General features: G+C 36.3%; 1 protein-coding gene across 1 annotated transcript in view; it reads left to right on the top strand.

Annotated features, from left to right (window-relative positions):
- The window catches only part of DNAH14 (dynein axonemal heavy chain 14), a 404,178-nt gene that overhangs the window by 316,281 nt on the left and 67,496 nt on the right, over nucleotides 1-20,401 (top strand). Inside the window, exons 71-72 of the mRNA XM_072647720.1 lie at nucleotides 12,629-13,056; nucleotides 13,138-13,336. Coding sequence (XP_072503821.1) covers nucleotides 12,629-13,056; nucleotides 13,138-13,336 — 627 coding nt within the window. The remainder of the gene's footprint in view (nucleotides 1-12,628; nucleotides 13,057-13,137; nucleotides 13,337-20,401) is intronic.

The raw sequence follows: 20,401 nt of genomic DNA, 5'->3' as shown, positions 1-20,401 counted from the left end.
TTGTTCAGTTATATCCAATTATTCATAACCCTGTGGGCCATAGAATGCCAATTCTGTCCATAGGGTTTTCTTGGCAAAGATCCTAGAGAAATTTGCCATTTCCTTCTCCATCTCCTTTTACAGATGAGGAAACTGAGGAGAACAGGGTTAAGTAACTTGCCCAAGGTCACACAGCTAATAGTGTCTTATGCTGGATTTGAACTCAGTTCTTTCTGACTCTAGACCCAGTGCTCTATCTACTGAGCCATCTAGTTGCCCCCACCTGTTGTACTGATGTTTCTTCAGTACTTTGCGGGCACTCTGTCCAATGATGTACTCCTCATATTCTCATCCTGTATAATGTTTGTCCATATCCCCCCCTATATCCTCCATGAGGTACCCCTCACATGGTAAGAACCTTCCTTTAGTTCTTTTAATGTTACATCAGGGCAGTTCTTCTGTTGTCCCTCTCTCTTGCTGTATGACCCGCCTTCCCCTTTCCATAAATGCATCTTTTTGATGAAATCTTTAACGCCCCTTTTGGTAAATAAATTCAACACTGATAGTGTGCTTTTTATACCCACTATGGTCTCTCTCCATTACCCTTTGGGTTACCTGTAATTTTGATTCTTTAGAAATCATATTCTTCCATGATTCACAGCCATATGAATTCCTGGAAGAAAATTTGTGTGAAGCAGATGGATTTTTATTTCAAAGAGAAACTTGTGATTATTGAAAATACTCTGCAATTTTACAAAAGTACTCCATTCTCTTTGTCTTCTATTTGAATTTGAGCCCAGCTTGTCATCTGCAGAGTAATTAATATCCACAATATATCCTATGTACTAATGGACCAATCCAACAGTTTGTTGACCTAACTGCACGTGTGCTGAGCAATAGACATTCTCTTCATCTGCTTAGTTAGTGCCATGGGAATTGTGAAGCCAAATCCTTTGGAGTGGTTGGAATCTCATTTGGAAGCCTCTACATAGTTCTGAGATTTCGTGCAATGAGTACAATGAGTAGCATAAATACATAAAAATAATGGGAAGGAAGGAAGGATCAAGATGGCAGATTGAGTGGTAACGTTTGAACCTAGCTCCTCTACCTTATCCTCAAAGTAGCAACAAATACATCAAAAGAGTAAAAACAACCAACTGAAAACTAAAACCCCTCACAAGAAAAATTACTTCACAGGGAAAAGATTGAAGAAATGAGCAGACAAATTCAAAAAAGCTCCAATACTATAAATAAAATTGAAAAGAAAAAAAAGACCCCCAAAGGAAAAATGGATCTATCACAGTACCTTTCAGAATGACTAATAGGATAAATTTAATTTTAACAGTATTTTATTTTTTCCAATTACATGTAAAGACAATTTTAAATATTCTTTTTTAAATAAAATTTTGATTTCCAAATTTTTTCCTCCCCCCCATCCAAGCAATTTGATATAGGTTATATGTGGTATACTTATCCTGTTCACATCATAACTTTCCTCATCATGGTTTCACTATATTGTGGGTCAACATAAGAAATTAAATGTGAATTTTTGGAGAGTTTTGCAGAAGCCACAGACAACACATGAAAGCCAGCAGACAACACAGAAAAAGGTTTAGGAACTCAGAAATGCATAAAATATATGTATAGTATTATATAATGTTAACCCAAATTTTGCAGTTTGGTATTGTAAAGACCCCATAAAATAAAAAGAAAAAATTCAGACTTTTTCTGTAGTATGAAGGGAAGGCCAAAAAATTTTACATGGATTTTCCAGATTGTGATGTAGAAGTGGGAAGAGCTGATTGGGGGGAGGTGCCCCTAGCCCTCGCAATGTGGAGGGGTAACCATACAATAAGGTAAAACCTATTCTATATTGGTTATGTTGTTAATAAAATAAAATTTAAAATTAAGAAAGATCTGACACCTATGAAGACAGAATTAAACATCATTAAAGCAGGGGTTCTTAGACTGGCATTCATGGACCTCCAAAGGATTTGTGGATAGACTTCAAGAGATCCATGAACTTGAATAGAAAAAAAATATATCTTCATTTCAGTATATTTGTTTCCTATGTATTTCATTTTTCATATTTGTGGTGGGAGCAATATGATCTATGTAGGGATAGGGATTTTATTGATACCAGAAGTTCCATAGGGGCTGAAAGAGAAAAAAAGGAAAGGAAGAAGAAGAAAGAGAAGCCCTCAGAGAGCAAAATAAGCATTCTTAACCCTAGAAAGGGTGGGAGACTGAAGTATTTTAATTCAATATGGAGGCCACCAAGCCAGTGAATGTGCCTTTGAGGCACAGACTGCATTCATATCTTTGTCCCTACTCATTTCCAAAGGAGTATGGAAAGTGAAAATGAATGCACTCTCCGTGGCAGGAGTCTGCAAACTTTTTCTATTAAGCACAGATGGTAAAAGTATTTATGTAACAAGAAAGAAGACAAATCTCCACAAAATTTTTATTGACAAAATTTAAACTATAATAATGATAATTGAGTACAATTTTATAATGCAGATCTACTCATGGGAAAATAGACTTCTTTGGGAGGGACAACTTTTCACTTAATGAAGGTTCAAAGTTCGTGTTCCCTAGCATCAAAACAGATTGCAGATGTTCATCTGTTAATGCCTATCTATAATGAGAATTTTACATATTTCATCTTTGAAAATGTCTTTTCACGGATGGGTACTGCCAGATATTGCTATCAGTCCTTGAGCAAATGATTTTAATTGAGCATATTGATTGCTTAGAAAACATTTATAGAATTATATTAATTTCTTTTCTTCATATTTACCTTTTAATATGTCATTCCATTGCAAACCAATTGAAGGTGACGTGGAAATTCCCTAGTAGCACAGTTAAATCAGTTTTGAAATAGGAATATTTCTTTGCACTTGTATCAAGGTTCAAAAAACACCATGTAGTTTGAGCTCAGAAAATAAATACAATGCAAATTTGTGTGGCAATGGAGATCTTGTTTCCTGTTTTAACACTGGAAAGCATGCGATGTGTGTAAGACAGCTTGGCACTACTTGTTTTTTGAACAAAGTTGTCACAGAAGTGACTTGACCGCAGAATAAGTTTTGCACATAAGCATTCTTTTGTCTCAGGATCTCAAGTTGATTTGTTAAGAAACATTATCAAGTCTGAGCAAAAGCTAATTTTCAGTCATACAGTGTTGAAAACTAGAAATCGAGAGCTGTTCTCATTCAAAAAAATTTCATTCTTTGCCTTGAGCTAAAAAAAAAAATCACTGAACTTTTCTTTCTCTTCTTTTCTTGTTTTGACATAACAAGTATGCACTGTTAACAAAAATTCAGTTGCTGTACAACAATATGGTAAAGTGGTGTACAGCAGAGCAAAGTGACAAGAAGGTCACATGTGGTCTCTGTAACAACTCCAGGCATACTTCATTTTATTGTACTTAGCAGATATTTCTTTTTTTTTTTTTTTTAACAAATTGAAGGTTTGTGGCAACCCTGTGTCAAGCAAATCTGTTGGTGCCATTTTTCCCGCAGTATGAGCTCAGATCATGTCTCTGTGTCACATTTTGGTAATTCTTGCAATATTTCAAACTTTTCATTATTATTCTACTGTTATGATGCTCTGTGACCTTCGATGCTACTAGTGTAATTGTTGGGAGGTGCTACGAACCACGCTCACACAAGACAGCAAACTTAATGAATAAATGTGAGGTGTGTTCTGATGTTCCACCCCCTGGCCTCTCTCTCATCTCCCTTCCTCAAGCCTCTCTATTCCCTGAGACATGACAGTGTTGAAGAATATTTACATAAACTTAGCTGATAAAGTAGCAGCAGGGTTTGAGAGGACCGACTCCAATTTTGAAAGAAGTTCTACTGCAAGTAAGATGCTGCCAAACGATCACATGCTACAGAGAAATTTTTCACAAGAGTCAATCCATGTGGCAAAATTTTTGGTTGTCGTATTTTAAGAAGTTGCCAGAATTGCCCCCACCTTCAGCAACCACCGCCCTGATCTCCAAATTTGCACATCTTACATTTCTTTTGAGCTGTTGCTATTCTGCTTTGCTCGTAGAGCACAGCACTTTCTTTGAGGTGGACATCCTATGCTGAGTGGTACTGTGCCTCAGTCTCACTATTGATTCCAAAGTTCTCCAGAGAGAACTGGAGTGTCTTTGTATAAATCCTTCTGACTATCATGTGACTGCTTGTCATATGTGAATTCTCCCTAAAAGAGTCTTTTAGGCAAATCTACATTTGGCATTCAAACAACATGACCAACCCCTCAGAATTGTACTCTGTGCAATAAAGTTTAAATACTTGGCTGTTCACCTCAAGAAAGGACCTCATTGTCTGGTAACTTATCCTGCCAGGTGATCTTCAGAATCTTCTTAAGACAATTCAAATGGAAGCTATTCCATTTCCTGGCATGGTGCTGGTAGACTGTCCATGTTTCACAGGCATACAACAATGAGGTCAGTGCAATAGCTCTGTAGATCTTCAATTCAGTTGGCAACTTAATACCTTGTCTCTCTCACACTTTCCTTTGGAACCTCCCAAACACTAAGCCAGCTCTGGCAATGTATGCATCAACCATATTATCTCTGTATGCATCCCTGGATTTTGATTACCCTTAATATGGTTTAGCCATTCTGCCAAAAATGGTTTACCAGGGTGTGGCCACTGCACATGGGGACAGCTTCTTATAATCATAAGTGAGAGTTAAATGAATCACATGGACACCAAAGATGGAAAGTAATCCTGTAAAGGGTTCAGCAGCCCTCACACCAAAGGTACTTAATCTTTTCTAAGCACCTGTAGACCCCAGTCTACAGACTATTTAAAAACAAATTAAAAGAAAAAACAGGCAGCAGGCTGGATTTGTGCTAACCTGGTTTACCAAACCCTACTCTAAGACAACAAATAAACTTCTCCCCTCTTCTTCCTGGAATTAACAAACAAGTTTAGAGCTAAGACTCTAAGGGACTCAAAGAAAAGAAGCTTCTATCTATCCTAAGCAAAGCATCATCGTCCCTATCCTTGCACTCCAGCTGAAAGAAATCATGATGACACTACAGTTGGTGGCTCCAGCAGAGCCAGCAGCTCAGTGTGAAAAAGGATTGTAGATACTCAAAAAAAGAGCAATCTCAAGACAACGATATCAACCTGCCCAGCAGAGATGCCCTCTCTCAAATCCAGTGGCCTACACAACACCCTGCCTGGTCCAGCCTAAGAAGCAGTTACCCAGCAGCAGAGCAGCTAGAGCGGTTACATTCAGTGGTAATGGTCCAGAGTTTGTTAACCAATTAATTAAAGTAACTAATTAACCAATGCACCTGGATTCTGGGTGTTGCATTAGTTGCACTCCATCCCTTGTATTGAAGCTGTGGGCCATAAATCCAAATTCCTTTCCTAGCCACCATCTTCTTAACCAGCTGCTCATTTCTCAAGTCTGCCTTTTTCTTCTGAATTGATTGACATTGATTGGGAAAAAAATAAAATAACACATATGTCCTTACTTTTTCCCCATGCTTTCATAGTCTTCTTGGTCAATTCCTAATTAATTGATTATTGTTTTCATGAATGTCCCTCCCATAAGTTAGAAACTGAAAGACATAACACCCTTTTTAATCCCTCTAGATTGCAAATCCTCTGCATCTTCAAATTTATTCAATATTTTAAAGATACTATACCTTGTTTTAATTCTTTCCTGTGTTTAGCTTGTATGTCAAAGATCTAAGCTGAATCTATTCTCTTCAGGAATGTTGGGTAGACCTTGAGTTAATTTTTTTCATCTTTCCTCAGTAGAAGATATGCTCATTTTTGCTAGATAGGTAATTTGGGGTTGGAAGGGAAAGAATTCCAGGTGTGGGAGGGAGCCAGTGAAAATACACAGCTTAGAGTTCCAGGACATGTGACCTATCAAATGGACTGGTCACTTTTTCCAAACCTCATTACCTCCTGAGACAATAGTGTACCTATTTTTCCACATCATCTCCAGCATTTGTCATTTTTCTTTTCTATCATGTTAGCCAATCTCATGGGTGTTAAGTCATACCTCAGAGTTGTTTTAATTTACATTTCTTAATTATTAGTAACAGAGCATTTTTTCATATGATTATTAATAGCTTTGACTTCTTCCTCTAAAAACTCCTTTGACTTTTTATTAATTGAACATGGCTCTTATTTTTATCATTTGGCTCAGTACTCTATTTTTTTTAATATTTGATTATGTTATTTAATTTTAATAATATTTTATTTTTCTCTAGTCACATGTAAAGAGAATTTTTAACACTGATTTTTTTTTAAAAATTCAGTTTCAAATTTTCCCTCTCTCCTTCATCTCTCCCTCCCAGAAATGGTAAGCAATTTAATATAGGTTATGCATGTTCAATCATGTAAAACATATTACCATATTAATCATGTTTTGAAAGAAGACACAGACTCAAAGAAAAAAACACAAAAAAAGAAAATTCAGAAAGTGAGAAATAGTATCATTAATCTGCATTCAAATTCCATTAGTACTTTAAAGATATTTTTATCATGAGTCTAATTGTCTTGGATCATTGTATTGCTGAAAATAACTAAGTTATTCACAATTGATTATCATATTTTATTGCTGTTACTGAATACGATGTTCTCCTGGTGTGGTTCAATTCACTTTGCATCAATTCATATATCTTTCCAGGTTTTTCTGCAATCAGCATTCTCATCATTTTTTTATAGCACAGTAATATTTCATTACAATCATATACCACAATTTGTTCAGCCATTCCCCAATTGACGGGCATCAGTTCTCTATATATTTGAGAAATAAGACCTTTATCAGAGAAACTTGCTGTAATTTTTTTTTCCAAGTTTCCTGCATTTCTTCTAATTTTGGCTACAGTGATTTTGTTTGTGTGAAAACTTTTTAATTTTATGTACCCAAAATTACCCATTTTGCCTCCTAGGAATCTATTATTTGGATATGAACTCTTCTTTTATGCATAGATATTACTGGTAATTTCTACCATGCTCCCCTAATTTGCTTATGATATTACCCTTTATGTCTAAATCATGTACCCATTCTGAGCTTATCTTGGTATATGGTATGAGATGTTGATCTGTGCCCAATTTCTGCCAAACTACTTTTCAGTTTTCCAAACAGTTTCTGTCAAATAGTGAATTCTTTCTCCAGTAGCTTAGATCTTTGGGTTTTTCAGACATTAAGTTACTGTGTTATTATATTGTATACCTAATTGATTAACCATTCTGTTTCTTATTCAATACCATATTGTTCTGATGATAACTGCTTTGAAGGATAGTTTGAGATCTGGTACTGCTAGGCTGCCTTCCTTTTCTTTTCTTTTTTTTTTTTTTTTACAATTGCCTTGATATTCTTGACTTTTATTCCTCTAAATTTTGTTATTTTTTTCTAGCTCTACAAAGTAGTTCCTTGATAGTTTGATAATTGTGGCACTGAATAAGTAAATTCATTTAGTTAGTACTGTCATTTGGTCATCCTATTCATGAGCATTTCTCCAGTTATCTAGATCTGTTTTTATTTGTGTAAAGAGTGTTTTGTAATTGTGTTCATACACTTCCTGTGTGTGTCTTGACAGGTAGGTTTCCAAGTATTTTATACTGTCTGCAGTTATTTTAAATAGAATTTCTCTTTCTATCACTTACTACTGAGTTTTGTTCATAATATATAGAAATGCCAATGTGTGTTTATTTTGTGTCCTGCAAATTTGCTAAAGATGTTAGCTGTCTTGACTAGTTTTTTTTAGTTAACTTTCTAGGGTTCTCTAGGTATACCATCATATTATCTACAAAAAGTGATAGTTTTATTTTTTCATTGCCTATGCTTATTCCTTTCATTTTTATTCTTGTCTTACCACTATAACTAACATTTCTAGTATGATATTGAATAATAATATTAGAATTTTGAGAATTACCTAATTTGGAATTATCTAAATAACATGGCTAAGATGTCCCTTTGACCTAGAGATTCCCTACTAATCGTCAACTTCAAGGAGGCCACTGATAAGAAGAAAGTGTCTATATAAATCAACATCTATATTTCAGCACTTTTTGTGAGAACAAAGAATTGGAAACAAAACAGATGTCTATCAGTTGGGAAAAGGCTAAACAAATTGTCATAGATGAATATTTGTTGCTGTTCAGTTGTTTCCATCATATCTTCATAACCTCATCTGGAATTTTGTAGGCAAAGATACAGGAGTGATTTGCTGTTTCTTTCTCTGATTAATTTTATAAATAGGGAAACTGAGGAAAATGAGAGGTTAAGTGATTTGTCCAGGGTCACACAACTAGCAGGTATCTAAGGCCAGATTTGAGCTCAGGTCTTCCTGACTTCAGGCATAGACTTCTGTCCACTGCACCACCTAGCTACCCAAAATACGAATACAGTCGACAGTGAGTCAATAAACATTTATTAAGTGCCTACTATGTGCCAAGCACTGTGCTAAGCACTGTGGGTACAGAAAGTTATCATTGCATATTACAGTACTGTGAGAAATAGCAAGTATGATGAGTACAGAGAAGTATGAAAAGATCTACATGAATGTTGCAAAGTGAAGTCAGCAGAGGCAGGAAAACAAAACATACACTGACTACAACAATGTGAACAGAAAGAACTACTAAAAATCACAAGTGAATTCTGCAGAAATGAAAGTACAAACATGACTACAAAAAAGAGAGATGAGAAGATACTCCTACCTTATCACTTTGCAGTAGTGGGAAGTCCATGAGTATGCCACATTACCCATATTTTTACAATTTTTTTTGTTGTATTGATTAGTTTTGCTAATTTGTTTTTCTTTTTTCCTTTGGGGTCTTTTTTTAGAAGTCAATGATATTTGTTTAATGCTTAATATCTGTCAGGCTCTGTGCTAGGGGTTGTGGATAGAAAGAAAAAATAACTAGTCTCTACCTTCAAGATGCTTATATTCTACTATGGGAAATTGATAGGCAAAATACCCTCCAGGGCATCGCTGATGAGTGGTCATCTAGCCTTTCATGAAGTTTTTCTTAATTAATTATTTTTAGTTTTCAACATTCATTTCCACAAAATTTTGAGTTCCAAATTGTCTCCCCATCTCTCCCCTTCCCCCACCACAATATGGAATTCATTCTGATCACCCTTTCCCCCAGTCTGCCCTCCCTTTTATCTTCCCCCTTATCCACTTCCCCCTTACTTTCTTGTAAGGCAGGATAGATTTCTTTACCCCATTGCCTATATTTCTTATTTCCCAGTTGCATGTAAAAAACAATTTTTACTATCTGTTTTTAAAACTTTTGAGTACGAAATTCTCTTCCTTCTTCCCCTCCCCATCCACCTTCACTGAGAAGGTAAACAATTCAATATAAGGTTATGCATGTGTTGTTATGCAAAGCACTTCCATAATAGTCATGTTGTGAAAGAATAAGTATATCTCCCTCCATCCTGCCTCCTATTATTCTATTTTCAACTTTGCCCCTGTCCCTTTTCAAAAGTGTTTGCTTCTGACTACCCCCTTCCCCAATCTATCCTCCCTTCTACTATCCTTCCTCCCTTTCCCCTTCCTCCCTACTTTCCTGTAGGATAAGATAGATTTCCATATCCAATTAAGTGTGTATGTTATTCCCTCCTTAAGTCAAATCCAATGAGACTAATGTTCACTCATTGCCTTTCACCTCCCTTCCTATTCCCCTCCATTGTAAAACCTTTTTCTTGCCTCTTTTACATGAGATAATTTACCCCATTCTATCTCTCTCCCTTTCTCTTTCTCCCAATATATTCCTTTCACCTCTTAATTTTATTTTATAGATATTATCCCTTCATAGTCTACTTATCCTATGTCATCTACCTATCTATCTACCTATATTTCCTCCAACTACCCTAATACTAAGCAAGATGTCATGAGCAACAAATATCATCTTTCCATGTAGGAATGTAAACAGTTCAACTTTAATAAGTACCTTATGGTTTCTTTTTCCTGTTTCTTTTCTTGCTTCTCTTGACTCACATCTGAAAGTCAAATTTTCAGCAAGAATGCTTGAAAATCCTCTATTTCAATGAAATTCCATTTTTCCCCTGAAGTATTATACTCAGTTTTGCTGGGTAGATCATTCTTGGTTTTAGTTCTAGCTCCTCTGACCTCCAGAATATCATATTCCAAGTCCTTCAATCCTTTAATGTAGAAGCTGCTAGATCTTGTGTTATCCTGATTGTATTTCCACAATACTTCAATTGTTTCTTTCTGGTTGCTTGCAATATTTTCTCCTTGACCTGGGAATTCTGGGATTTGGCTACAGTATTCCTAGGAGTTTTCCTTTTGGGATCTCTTTCAAGAGATGATCAGTGGATTCTTTCAATTTCTATTTTACTCTCTGGTTCTAAAATATCAGGACAGTTTTGCTTGATCATTTCTTGAAAAATGATGTCTAGGCTCTTTTTTTGATCATAGCTTTCAGGTAGTCCAACAATTTTAAAATTATCTCTCTTGGATCTATTTTCCAGGTCAGTGGTTCTTCTGATGAGATATTTCCACATCATCTTCTATTTTTCATTCTTTTGATTCTGTTCTATAATTTATTGATTTCTCATAAACTCATTAGCTTCTGTATGCTCCATTCTGTTTTTTGAAGGAATTATTTTCTTCAGTGAGCTTTTAGACCTCTGCTATGGTTACGGCATAGCTTACCGAGAGGAGCAAGTCTTATGCCTGGCCAGCAGGCTGCTCGTCCTCCTGTGGAGCTCGCGAGTAAGAGAACGAGGCGGGAGAGCGGGTCAGTGAAGCAACTCCGATTTATTCAAGCAAGCACTCTGATTATATAGTCTTTGCCAGCTAGCCCAGTGAACCATGGTAACACACCTAAACAAACCCAAAACTATAGAAATGAACACAAGTTGGAACTATAGTGACAACAACAAACCAGGGGTGGGGGCCATCCCTTCCAGCACCATCTTGTTCACCCTTCCCTGCTCTGGACTCAGTTTACCTGATGTCCATCAGTGTGGCATCCCAGATGGTGTGGCGGTCAGCGCCCCTTACAGACCTCCTTTTCCATTTATCCAATCCTGCTTTTTAAGGCATTCTTCTCCTCAACGACTTTTTGTACCTCTTTTTTCCATTTGGGTTAGTCTATTTTTTAAATTATTGTTTTCTTCAGTATTTTTGGGCATCTCTTTTAGCAAGCTGTTGACTGGTTTTTCATGATTTTCTTGTATCACTCTTATTTCTCTTCCCAATTTTTCCTCTACTTCTCTTACTTGATTTTCAAAATCCTTTTGGAGCTCTTCCATAGCCTGTGACCAATTCATATTTTTTCTTGGAGGTTTTTGATGTAGGAGCTCTAACTTTGTTGTCTTCTGGTCATGTGCTTTGATCTTCTTTGTCTCCAAAGTAAGATTCTATAGTCTGGCTTGTTTTCCTCTGTTTGCTCATCTTCCCAGCCAAATATTTGACTTTCTAACTCTTTGTCAAGGTAAGACTCTGCTTCCCATGGGGGTGGTGTGGAAGTGGGTGTAATGTGCCAGGTTTTGAGGGTTTTACATCTTCTTACTCGATCTCCAACCTTCTGTGGGCCCAGAGCTGCTGAAGCTGCTGCTGCTGCTACTGTAGCTGTCAGCAGCACCACCTCCTCCTCTGCCCCTGGGACTGAGGCCAGACCCCAGTGAGACCATGCCCCTCCCCCACTCAGGTCCAACAGAATTTTCCCATTGACCTTCTATGCTATCTTTGGAGTTTGTGAATTGAGAAGTCTGGAAACTGCCACAGCTGCCAGTGATTCAGTCACCTGAGACCTGCTCCATCCCTGTCTGTGACCCACACTAGACTGAGCTCTGCTCTGCTCCCAGCCTGGTGCAATAGATGCTTCCTGTTGACCTTCCAGGCTGTCTTGGGCTGGAGATTTGCTTCACTGTCATTTTGTGGGTTCTACAGCTCTAGAATTTGCTTAGAGTCATTTTTACAGGTATTTGCAAGGGTTTGGGGGGAAAGTTCAAGCAGTTCCCTGCTTTTACTCTGTCATCTTGACTCTTCCCCCCTCCTTTGGGGTCTTTTAAAACTATTATTATTATATAGAGTGAATCTCTGGAAAGAGAAAGCATACTAGGGGAAATGACGGTAATGTGAAAAAAGATGTCCGATGAACATCCCCGGCCCTGGAGTGAAGAGGACCTAAGTTCATATTCAGCCTCAGACACTTAATACTTATTAGCTGTGTGACCTTGGGCAAGTCATTTAACCTCAACTGCCTTGCCTTCCCCCCTCCAAAATAAAAACATCAATAAAAACATTTTTAATAATTGAATGTAGCAGAATTACAAAGAAGCATACCCCAAGGAATATGGATAAGAAATATTTCTCCTCTGCTTGGCAGACTTGCAAATATTTTTAGATTTTTTTTTTCAATCTATTGATCAATTTTGCTGAGATTTTTTTTCTCTTTTCTTTTGCTTTAAAATGCAATTTGTTATATGGGATGATTTGTTATATGGGGATAAGTTAAGGGATACTTGGAGAAATTTAGGTAATATAAAAGCAAAAAGTATGAACAAAGATGTATTTTTTAAATTAATACAAAAATTCCTACATGAAAAATATAGAAAGAGAAAACAACCTAATAAAACCATGATTTTCATCGAAATCAACTTTTTTGCTTTCCTTTAGGATGTATATTAGATGATGAAGCTATTATAGAAAATTTAAAAAAATCCAAACAGACATCTACAGAAGTTTCAGAACGCATCAAGGCATCAGAAAAAACTGAAAGTGAATTTCAGATGACTCGTAAGAACTATCTTCCCATTGCAACACGGGGTGCCTTGCTATATTTTTTAGTAGCAGATCTGGCACAGATCAACTATATGTACCAATTTTCTCTGGACTGGTTCCGGGAGATGTTTGTAATGTCTGTAACCTATAAATGTGATCCTGATGAAGAAAAATGTCTATTTCCTTCTGTTTTAAGAAAAGTGCAAGTGTTTCAGAAACTGCAGAAATACCAACACAGTAAACCTGACCCTCTGAAGGATAGAGATGGCTTTAATAATTATATTGCAGATTTAGTCGAGGTATTAACAGAAAGTATTTATAAGGTAAGACTCTATGTATGTATACAAATTTTCCAAATGCCTTTTGTTGGCTCTGTTGGTCCTACAGTCACTTTTTCTCACCAGGTTGTTTCTTCAGCACTGTTTAACGAAAACAAACTTTGCTTCTCCTTCCGACTTTGCACCTTAATCCTGCAAAATAATTGTGATGGATCTCAAATCCTAAATAGTACAGAATGTTTACCCGAAGAAGAATGGAACATTTTCTTGTACTCTAGCCTAATGATAAATATTGAGGAGAAATTACCCCAGTTTAAAAATGAAGGTAAGAAAATTCAATGATGCAACTAAAAGCCTTTGTAAAGTTGTAAAGGAGGGATCTGAATCAATCCCATAAAAGGGGACTTTGTAATCACTCACCTTTATACTCCCTTTAAGAACTGTGACTATGGCACTAAGTTCAGACTGTAAAAGTCCTCTGGGCAAGTCTAGACTAAGTCTGATTCATTTTTGTATTCCATGGCACCTAGCTCAGGGCCTTACACACAATAAGGAGTCTGTGAACAATTTTAAATGAACAAATTTCAAGTGACTACTATGATTAAGGTTATTTCACTTAGAATGCTAAAATGAACGTCATAATGCCTACTTCTGGTGACAAGAAGTTAAGGGTACTGGATTGGAGACCATCAGAAGACAAATCTATCTATTTATGATTTTTCTTTCTCTTTTTGAGGTCAGAGTTGGGAGAGTAGGTTCAGGTGTGAAAGAATTCACTTAGATCTTCTTTTTTAGCCAGTGAGAGCTTTTTATTTTATGTGTAAAAACTTCATGGGTCTCCCCAGCAAGACAATTAAATGAGACCCTGACATTTGGGGGAGTCCTGCTTATATAGAGATGTTCAGAATTATGATGTAATTTTATGGTTTCTTATGAGGGTTGGAGATTTGGGGACAGGATAAGTACAAACAAGATGAGGAAGATAGTTGCTTGCAGGACAAGGAACAATTGCCATGACACAGGATGAGGGAGACAAATGATAGGATAGGTAACACAGGATAAGTGGGACAAAAGCAATTCTTTTGGTACAAGTTAGTTGTATGGTATTTCAGGATAAAGGGAAAAGGGCTTTAAGATACCCTCAAGTTACAGGATCTCAAGTTACAGGATGGGCTGCAGAATGAGCCTCAAACCCCCTCAGGGAGCCTGAGAAAGTAACCCTTAATACTGACCCTTAGGGCACCATTTGTATCTGTATCACTCTTTCTTTTGAAAAAAAAAATCATTTTAAAAATATCTAAACTGAAAAAAACAGAATAAAGACCTTATTTTTTATCAAAAAGACATTCTCACATTTTGTGTATTTTAATAGGAAATAGGATTCAGAAGTCATATGAAATTATTTAACTAGTCAGGAATATATGTCTATATTACCTTTTTAGTCACATTTTTAAAATTTTATTTATTTATTTTCAATGTTCCACAATCACTACCATACAACCTAGATTTTTTTCTTTCCCTCTCTCCCCCTCCTTCCCCACACCTCTCCCTTTACTCCCCAAGATGGCATACAATTTTGTATAGGTTCTATACACACAATCCTATTAAATATATTTTCACTGAAGTCGTATTGTATAGAAGAATTAAAATGAATGGGACAAATCATATAACAAACCAAAATATAATTCAAAAGAAAATGATCTGCTACAATCTGCAATTGAATTCCATAGTTCTTCCTCTGGATGTGGAAGTCATTTTGCCTGAAAAGACCATTGGGAATTTTTTAAGTCCTTACATTGCAATGAAGTTCTAAGTCTACCAGAAAAAATCCTTGCACAGTGTAGTTGTTGCTGTGTATAAAGTTCTCCTGGTTCTGCTCCTTTCACTCAGCATCAGATCATATAAGTCCTTCCAGGCCTCTCTGAAGTCTTCTTGTTCATCATTTCTTATGGCTCAGTAGTATTCCATTACATTCATATACCATAATTTATTCAGCCATTCCCCAGTTGATGGGCATCCCCTTGATTTCCAGTTTTTGACCACCACAAAGAGTGCTGCTATAAATATTTTTGTACATGTGGGTCCCTTTCCCATTTTTATGATCTCTTGGGGATACAGTCCTAAATGCAGTATTGCTGGGTCAAAGGGTGTGCACATTTTTGTAGCCCTTTGGGCATAGTTCCAAATTGTTCTCCAGAATGGTTGGATCAGCTCACAACTCCACCAACAATGAATTAGTGTTCCAATTCTCCCACATCTTCTCCAACATTTATCATCTTCCTGTTTGTCATATTAGCCAATCTGATAGGTGTGATGTGGTATCTCAGAGTCGTTTTGATTTGCATCTCTCTAATCAATAGTGATTTAGAGCATTTTTTCATATGACTATAGATATCTTTAATATCTTCCTCTAAAAATTGCCTGTTCATATCCTTTGACCATTTATCAATTGGGGAATGACTTGTACTGTTGTACATTTGACTCAGTTCTCTATGTATTTTTGAAATGAAGCCTTTATCACAAAAATTCTTTCCCAGTTTTCTGCTTCCCTCCTAATCTTTGTTGCATTGAATTTGGTTGTGCAAAATCTTTTCACTTTGATAATCAAAATTATCCATTTTACACTTTATAATGCTTTGTCTCTCTTTTTTTAGTCAAAAATTCATCCCTTCTCCATAGATCTGATAAATACATTATTCCTTGCTCTACTAATTTGTTTATAGTATCACTCTTTATACTGATCACATACTCATTTGGACTTTATTCTTGTGTACTGTGTCAGGCATTGGTCTATGCCTACTTTCCACCACACTTTTATCTAGTTTTGCCAGCCATTTTTGTGGAATAGTGAGTTCTTATCCCAGAAACTGGGGTCCTTGGGTTTATCAAATGGTAGATTGCTATATTCATTATCTACTGTGTCCTGAGTACCTAGAATATTCCACTTATCTACCCTTTGGTTTTTTAGCCTGTTCCAAGTGGTTATATTAATCGCTGCTTTATAATATAATTTGAGATATGGTAGAGCTAGGCCACCTTTCCTAGCATATCTTTTCATTAGTTCCCTTGCTATTCTGGACCTTTCATTCTTTCAAATGAATTTTGAAATTATTTTTCCAGCTCTAGAAAATAATTTTCTGACAGTTTGATTGGTATGGCACTAAACAGGTAAATTAGTTTAGGTAGAATTGTCATTTTTATTATATTGGCTTGGCCTACCCACGAGCAACTGATGTTTTTCTGGTTACTTAGATCTGACTTTATTTGTGTGAAAAGGGTCTTATAATTGTGTTCATATAGTCCCTGTATTTGTTCTGACAGGTAGACTTCCAAATATTTTATAGTGTCTACCCTAGCTTTAAAAGGGATTTCTCTTTCTATCTCTTGCTGTTGGGCTTTGTTAGTAATATATTGGAATGCAGAAGATTTGTGTGGGTTTATTTTGTAACCTGCAACTTTGCCAAAGTTGTTTATTATTTCAAGTAGTTTTTTACTTGAATCTCTGGGATTCTCTAAATACATCACCATATCATCTGCAAAGAGTGACAACTTAGTTTCTTCTTTGCCTATTCTAATTCCTTCAATTTCTTTTTCTTCCCTTATTGCTACAGCTATCATTTCTAGTACCATATTGAATAACAGTGGTGATAATGGACATCCTCGTTTCATCTCTGATCTTATCAGAAATGTGTCTAGCTTACCTCCATTGCACATAATGCTTCCTGAAGGTTTTAAGTAGATATTGCTTATTATTTTATGGAAAGGTCCCTTTATTCCTATGCTCTCCAGTGTTTTCAATAGGAATGGGTGTTGTGTTTTGTCAAAAGCTTTTTCTGCATTTACTGAGATAATCGTGTGGTTTCAGTTATGTTTGTTGTTGATGTGATCAGTAATGCTAATAGTTTTCCTAATATTGAACCAGTCCTGCATTCCTGGTATGAATCTATCTGATCATAATGTATTATTCTCATGATAAGTTGCTGTATTCTTTTAGCTAAAATCTTATTTAAAATTTTTGCATCTATCTTCATTAGAGAAATTGGTCTATAATTTTCTTTCTCTGGTTTGTCTCTTCCTGATTTAGGTACCAAAATCATATTTGTATCATAAAAAGAATTTGGGAGGACTCCTTCTTGCCCAATTTTCCCAAATAGTCTCTATAGAATTGGAATTAACTGTTCTTTAAATGTTTGATAGAATTCACTTGTAATCCATCTTACCCTGGAAATTTTTTCCTAGGTAGTTCATTGATGGCTTGTTCAATTTCCTTTTCTGAGATGAAGTTATTTAAGTATTAAACTTTCTCTTCTGTTAATCTGGGCAATTTATGGTTTTTAAAGTAATCATCCATCTCATTTAGATTGTCGAATTTATGGGCATAAAGTTGGGCAAAGTAATTTCTAATTATTGCTTTAATATCCTCCTCATTGGAGGTTAGTTCACCCTTTCGTTTTTGATATTGGTAATTTGGTTTTCTTCTTTCTTTTTTTAATCAAATTGACCAAAAGCTTATTAATTTTATTGGTTTTTTCATAAAACCAACTCTTAGTTTTATTTATTAGTTCAATAATTTTCTTAATTTCAATTTTATTAATCTCTCCTTTGGTTTTCAGTATTTCTAATTTGGTATTTGCTTGGAGATTTTCAATTTGTTCTTTTTTGAGCTTCTTCAGTTGCATGCCAAATTTATTGATCTCCTCTTTCTCTATTTTATTCATGTAGGCATTCAAAGATATAAAGCTTCATCTAAGAAGTACTTTTGCAGTATTCCATAAAATTTAGTAGGTTGTCTCATTACTGTCATTCTCTTGAATGAAGTTGTTGATTGTTTCTATGATTTGTTGTTTAGCCCACTCCTTCTTTAGGATTAGATTATTTAGTTTCCAATAAATTTTTGGTCTATCTTTCCATGGCTTTCTATTTCATACAATTTTTATTGCATTATGATCTGAGAAGGATGCATTGACTATCTCTGCCTTTCCGCACTGGATTGTGAGGTTTTTATGCCTTAGTACACTGTCATATTTTGTACATGTGCCATTTACTGCTGAAAGGTATATTCCTTTCTATCCCCATTCAGTTTTCCCCAGAGATCTATCATATCTACCTTATCCAGAGTTTTATTCACCTCCTTAACTTCTTTACTGTTAATTTTAAGGTTAAATTTATCAAGTTCAGAGAGGGGAAGGTTGAGGTCCCCCACTAGTAAAGTTTTGCTCTCTATTTCTTCCTGTAACTCCCTTAACTTCTCTAAGAATTTGGATGCTATACCACTGGAAGCATATATGTTTAGTAATAATATTGCTTCATTTTCTATGGTGCCTTTTAACAGGATATAGTTTCCTTCCTTGTCTCTTTTGATTAGATCTTTTCTACTTTTGCTTTTTCTGAGATTAGGATTGCTACCCTTGCTTTTCTTCTATCAGCTGAAGCATAATACATTCTGCTCCAACCTTTTACGTTTACCCTGTGTGTATTCCCCCATTTCAAATGTGTTTCTTGTAAACAATATATTGTTGGATAATAGATTTTAATCCATTCTGCTATCCATCTCGATTTTACAGGAGAATTCATCCCATTCACATTCACGGTTATGATTACTATCCGTGTCTTTCCCTCTGTCCTCTTTTCCACCATTTGTGCTTTTAGTTCTCCCTTCTCCCTTCCCCTCCACAATAGAATTTTAATTTTTGGCCACCACCTCCTGCAGTCTTCCCTTCCTTCTTTCAGGCCCCCTCCCTTTTATTGCCCTTTACCCTTGCTACTTCTTCCCTCCATTTTACCCTCCCCTCACCTTTCTTTCCCCCTTCCCCTCTGTCTATAGAGCTAGTTAGATTTATATACTTAAATTTGTTGTTCGCTCCTTGAACCAAATCAGATGAGAGTACCTCTCAAACAATGCTTACCTCCCTCCCCTCTTTCCCTCTACTGTAATATAATTTTGTACTTCTTCCTGTGATGGAATTTACCATTTTCTGCTTCCTCCTTTTCCCATCTCCTGTTACAGTCCCTTTCCATACTTAAATCACATTTTTATCATCACATCATTTACTTTATACCCATTCCCTCTATTTATGTATATTCCTTTTACATTTCATAATAGATATACAATTCTCAAGATTAACAAGTATCATCTTCCCTTATAGGGAGGTAAACAGACTGCCTAAATTGAGTAACAAGTTTTCTTTTCCCTGTTCACCTTTTTATGCCTCTCTTGAGACCTGCATTGGAAGATCAAATTTTCTATTGAGTTCTGGCCTTTTTATCAGGAAGGTCTGGAAATCCCTTATTTCATTGAATGTCCATCTCCTTGCCTGAAATGTTATGCTGAACTTTGCTAGGTAATTGATCCTTTGTTGTAGTTCCAGCTCCTTTGCCTTATGGAATATCATATTCCAATTTCTTTTGATCTTTTAATGTAGAAGCTGCAGTGTCCTGTATGATCCTGACTGTAGCTCCTCGATATTTGAATGGTTTCTTTCTAACTGCCTCTAGTATTTTCTCCTTCACTTGATAGTTCTGGAATTTGGTAACAATATTCCTTGGTGTTTTTAGTTTGAGATCACTTTCAGGAGGTGAACTGTGGATTCTTTTGATGACTATTTTGCCCTCTGGATCTAGCACTTCTGGGCAGTTTTCCTTGATGATTTCCTGGAAGATATTGTCCAAGCTCTTTCTTTTATCATGGCTTTCTGGTAGGCCAATAATTCTTAGATTTTCTCTCCTGGATCTATTTTCCAGGTCAGTTGTTTTTCCAATTAGATATTTTACATTTTCTTCTATTTTTTCATTCTTTAGATTTTGTTTGACTGATTCTTGATGTCTCATAGAGTCATTAGCTTCTACTTGTCCAATTCTATTTTTCATCATTCAGCTAGAAGTTAAAGAACCTGGTGCTGAGCTGGTTGGTGTGAGAAAGCAAAGGCTAGTGAATTCTGTTTGCATTTCCCCGGCTTAACCCTAGAGCTAGCTGGTTAAGTGTGGGGGAGGGGTGGTCTGGTCATGGGAGATCTCCTTAGCTGAGCTAGAGCAAAGGCAAGCTCAGAGGTTGGTGATCCTGGCTGCTCTATTGTCTTTCCATTTCCCCTGGAGTGCTGAGGCATGCCTAGGTCCTGGTGCAAGGCTCCACCCCCCTGGGGCTCCTGTCCTTCAGGTTCACTGAGGTAGGGCTATGTGGGACAGCTCTGGTCCTCCACCACAGTAAGAAGAATATTCCTTAGTGATTTTCCTACCCTCGGGTGCTATGAGACTGTTTGCCCCTTCTGCTGATCCCACTAATCCAGGATTTTTCTGGGGAAATAGTTTATGGTTCTTTCAAGGTCAACAAGGAGAGGGGGAGAGAGCATTTACCAATCACTCCACCATTTTGTCTCCTGGAAGTTCAAGTAGG

Source organism: Notamacropus eugenii, chromosome 2 (genome assembly GCF_028372415.1).
Source record: "Notamacropus eugenii isolate mMacEug1 chromosome 2, mMacEug1.pri_v2, whole genome shotgun sequence".
Lineage (NCBI taxonomy): Eukaryota > Metazoa > Chordata > Mammalia > Diprotodontia > Macropodidae > Notamacropus > Notamacropus eugenii.
This window is presented reverse-complemented; position numbering and strand designations above follow the sequence as displayed.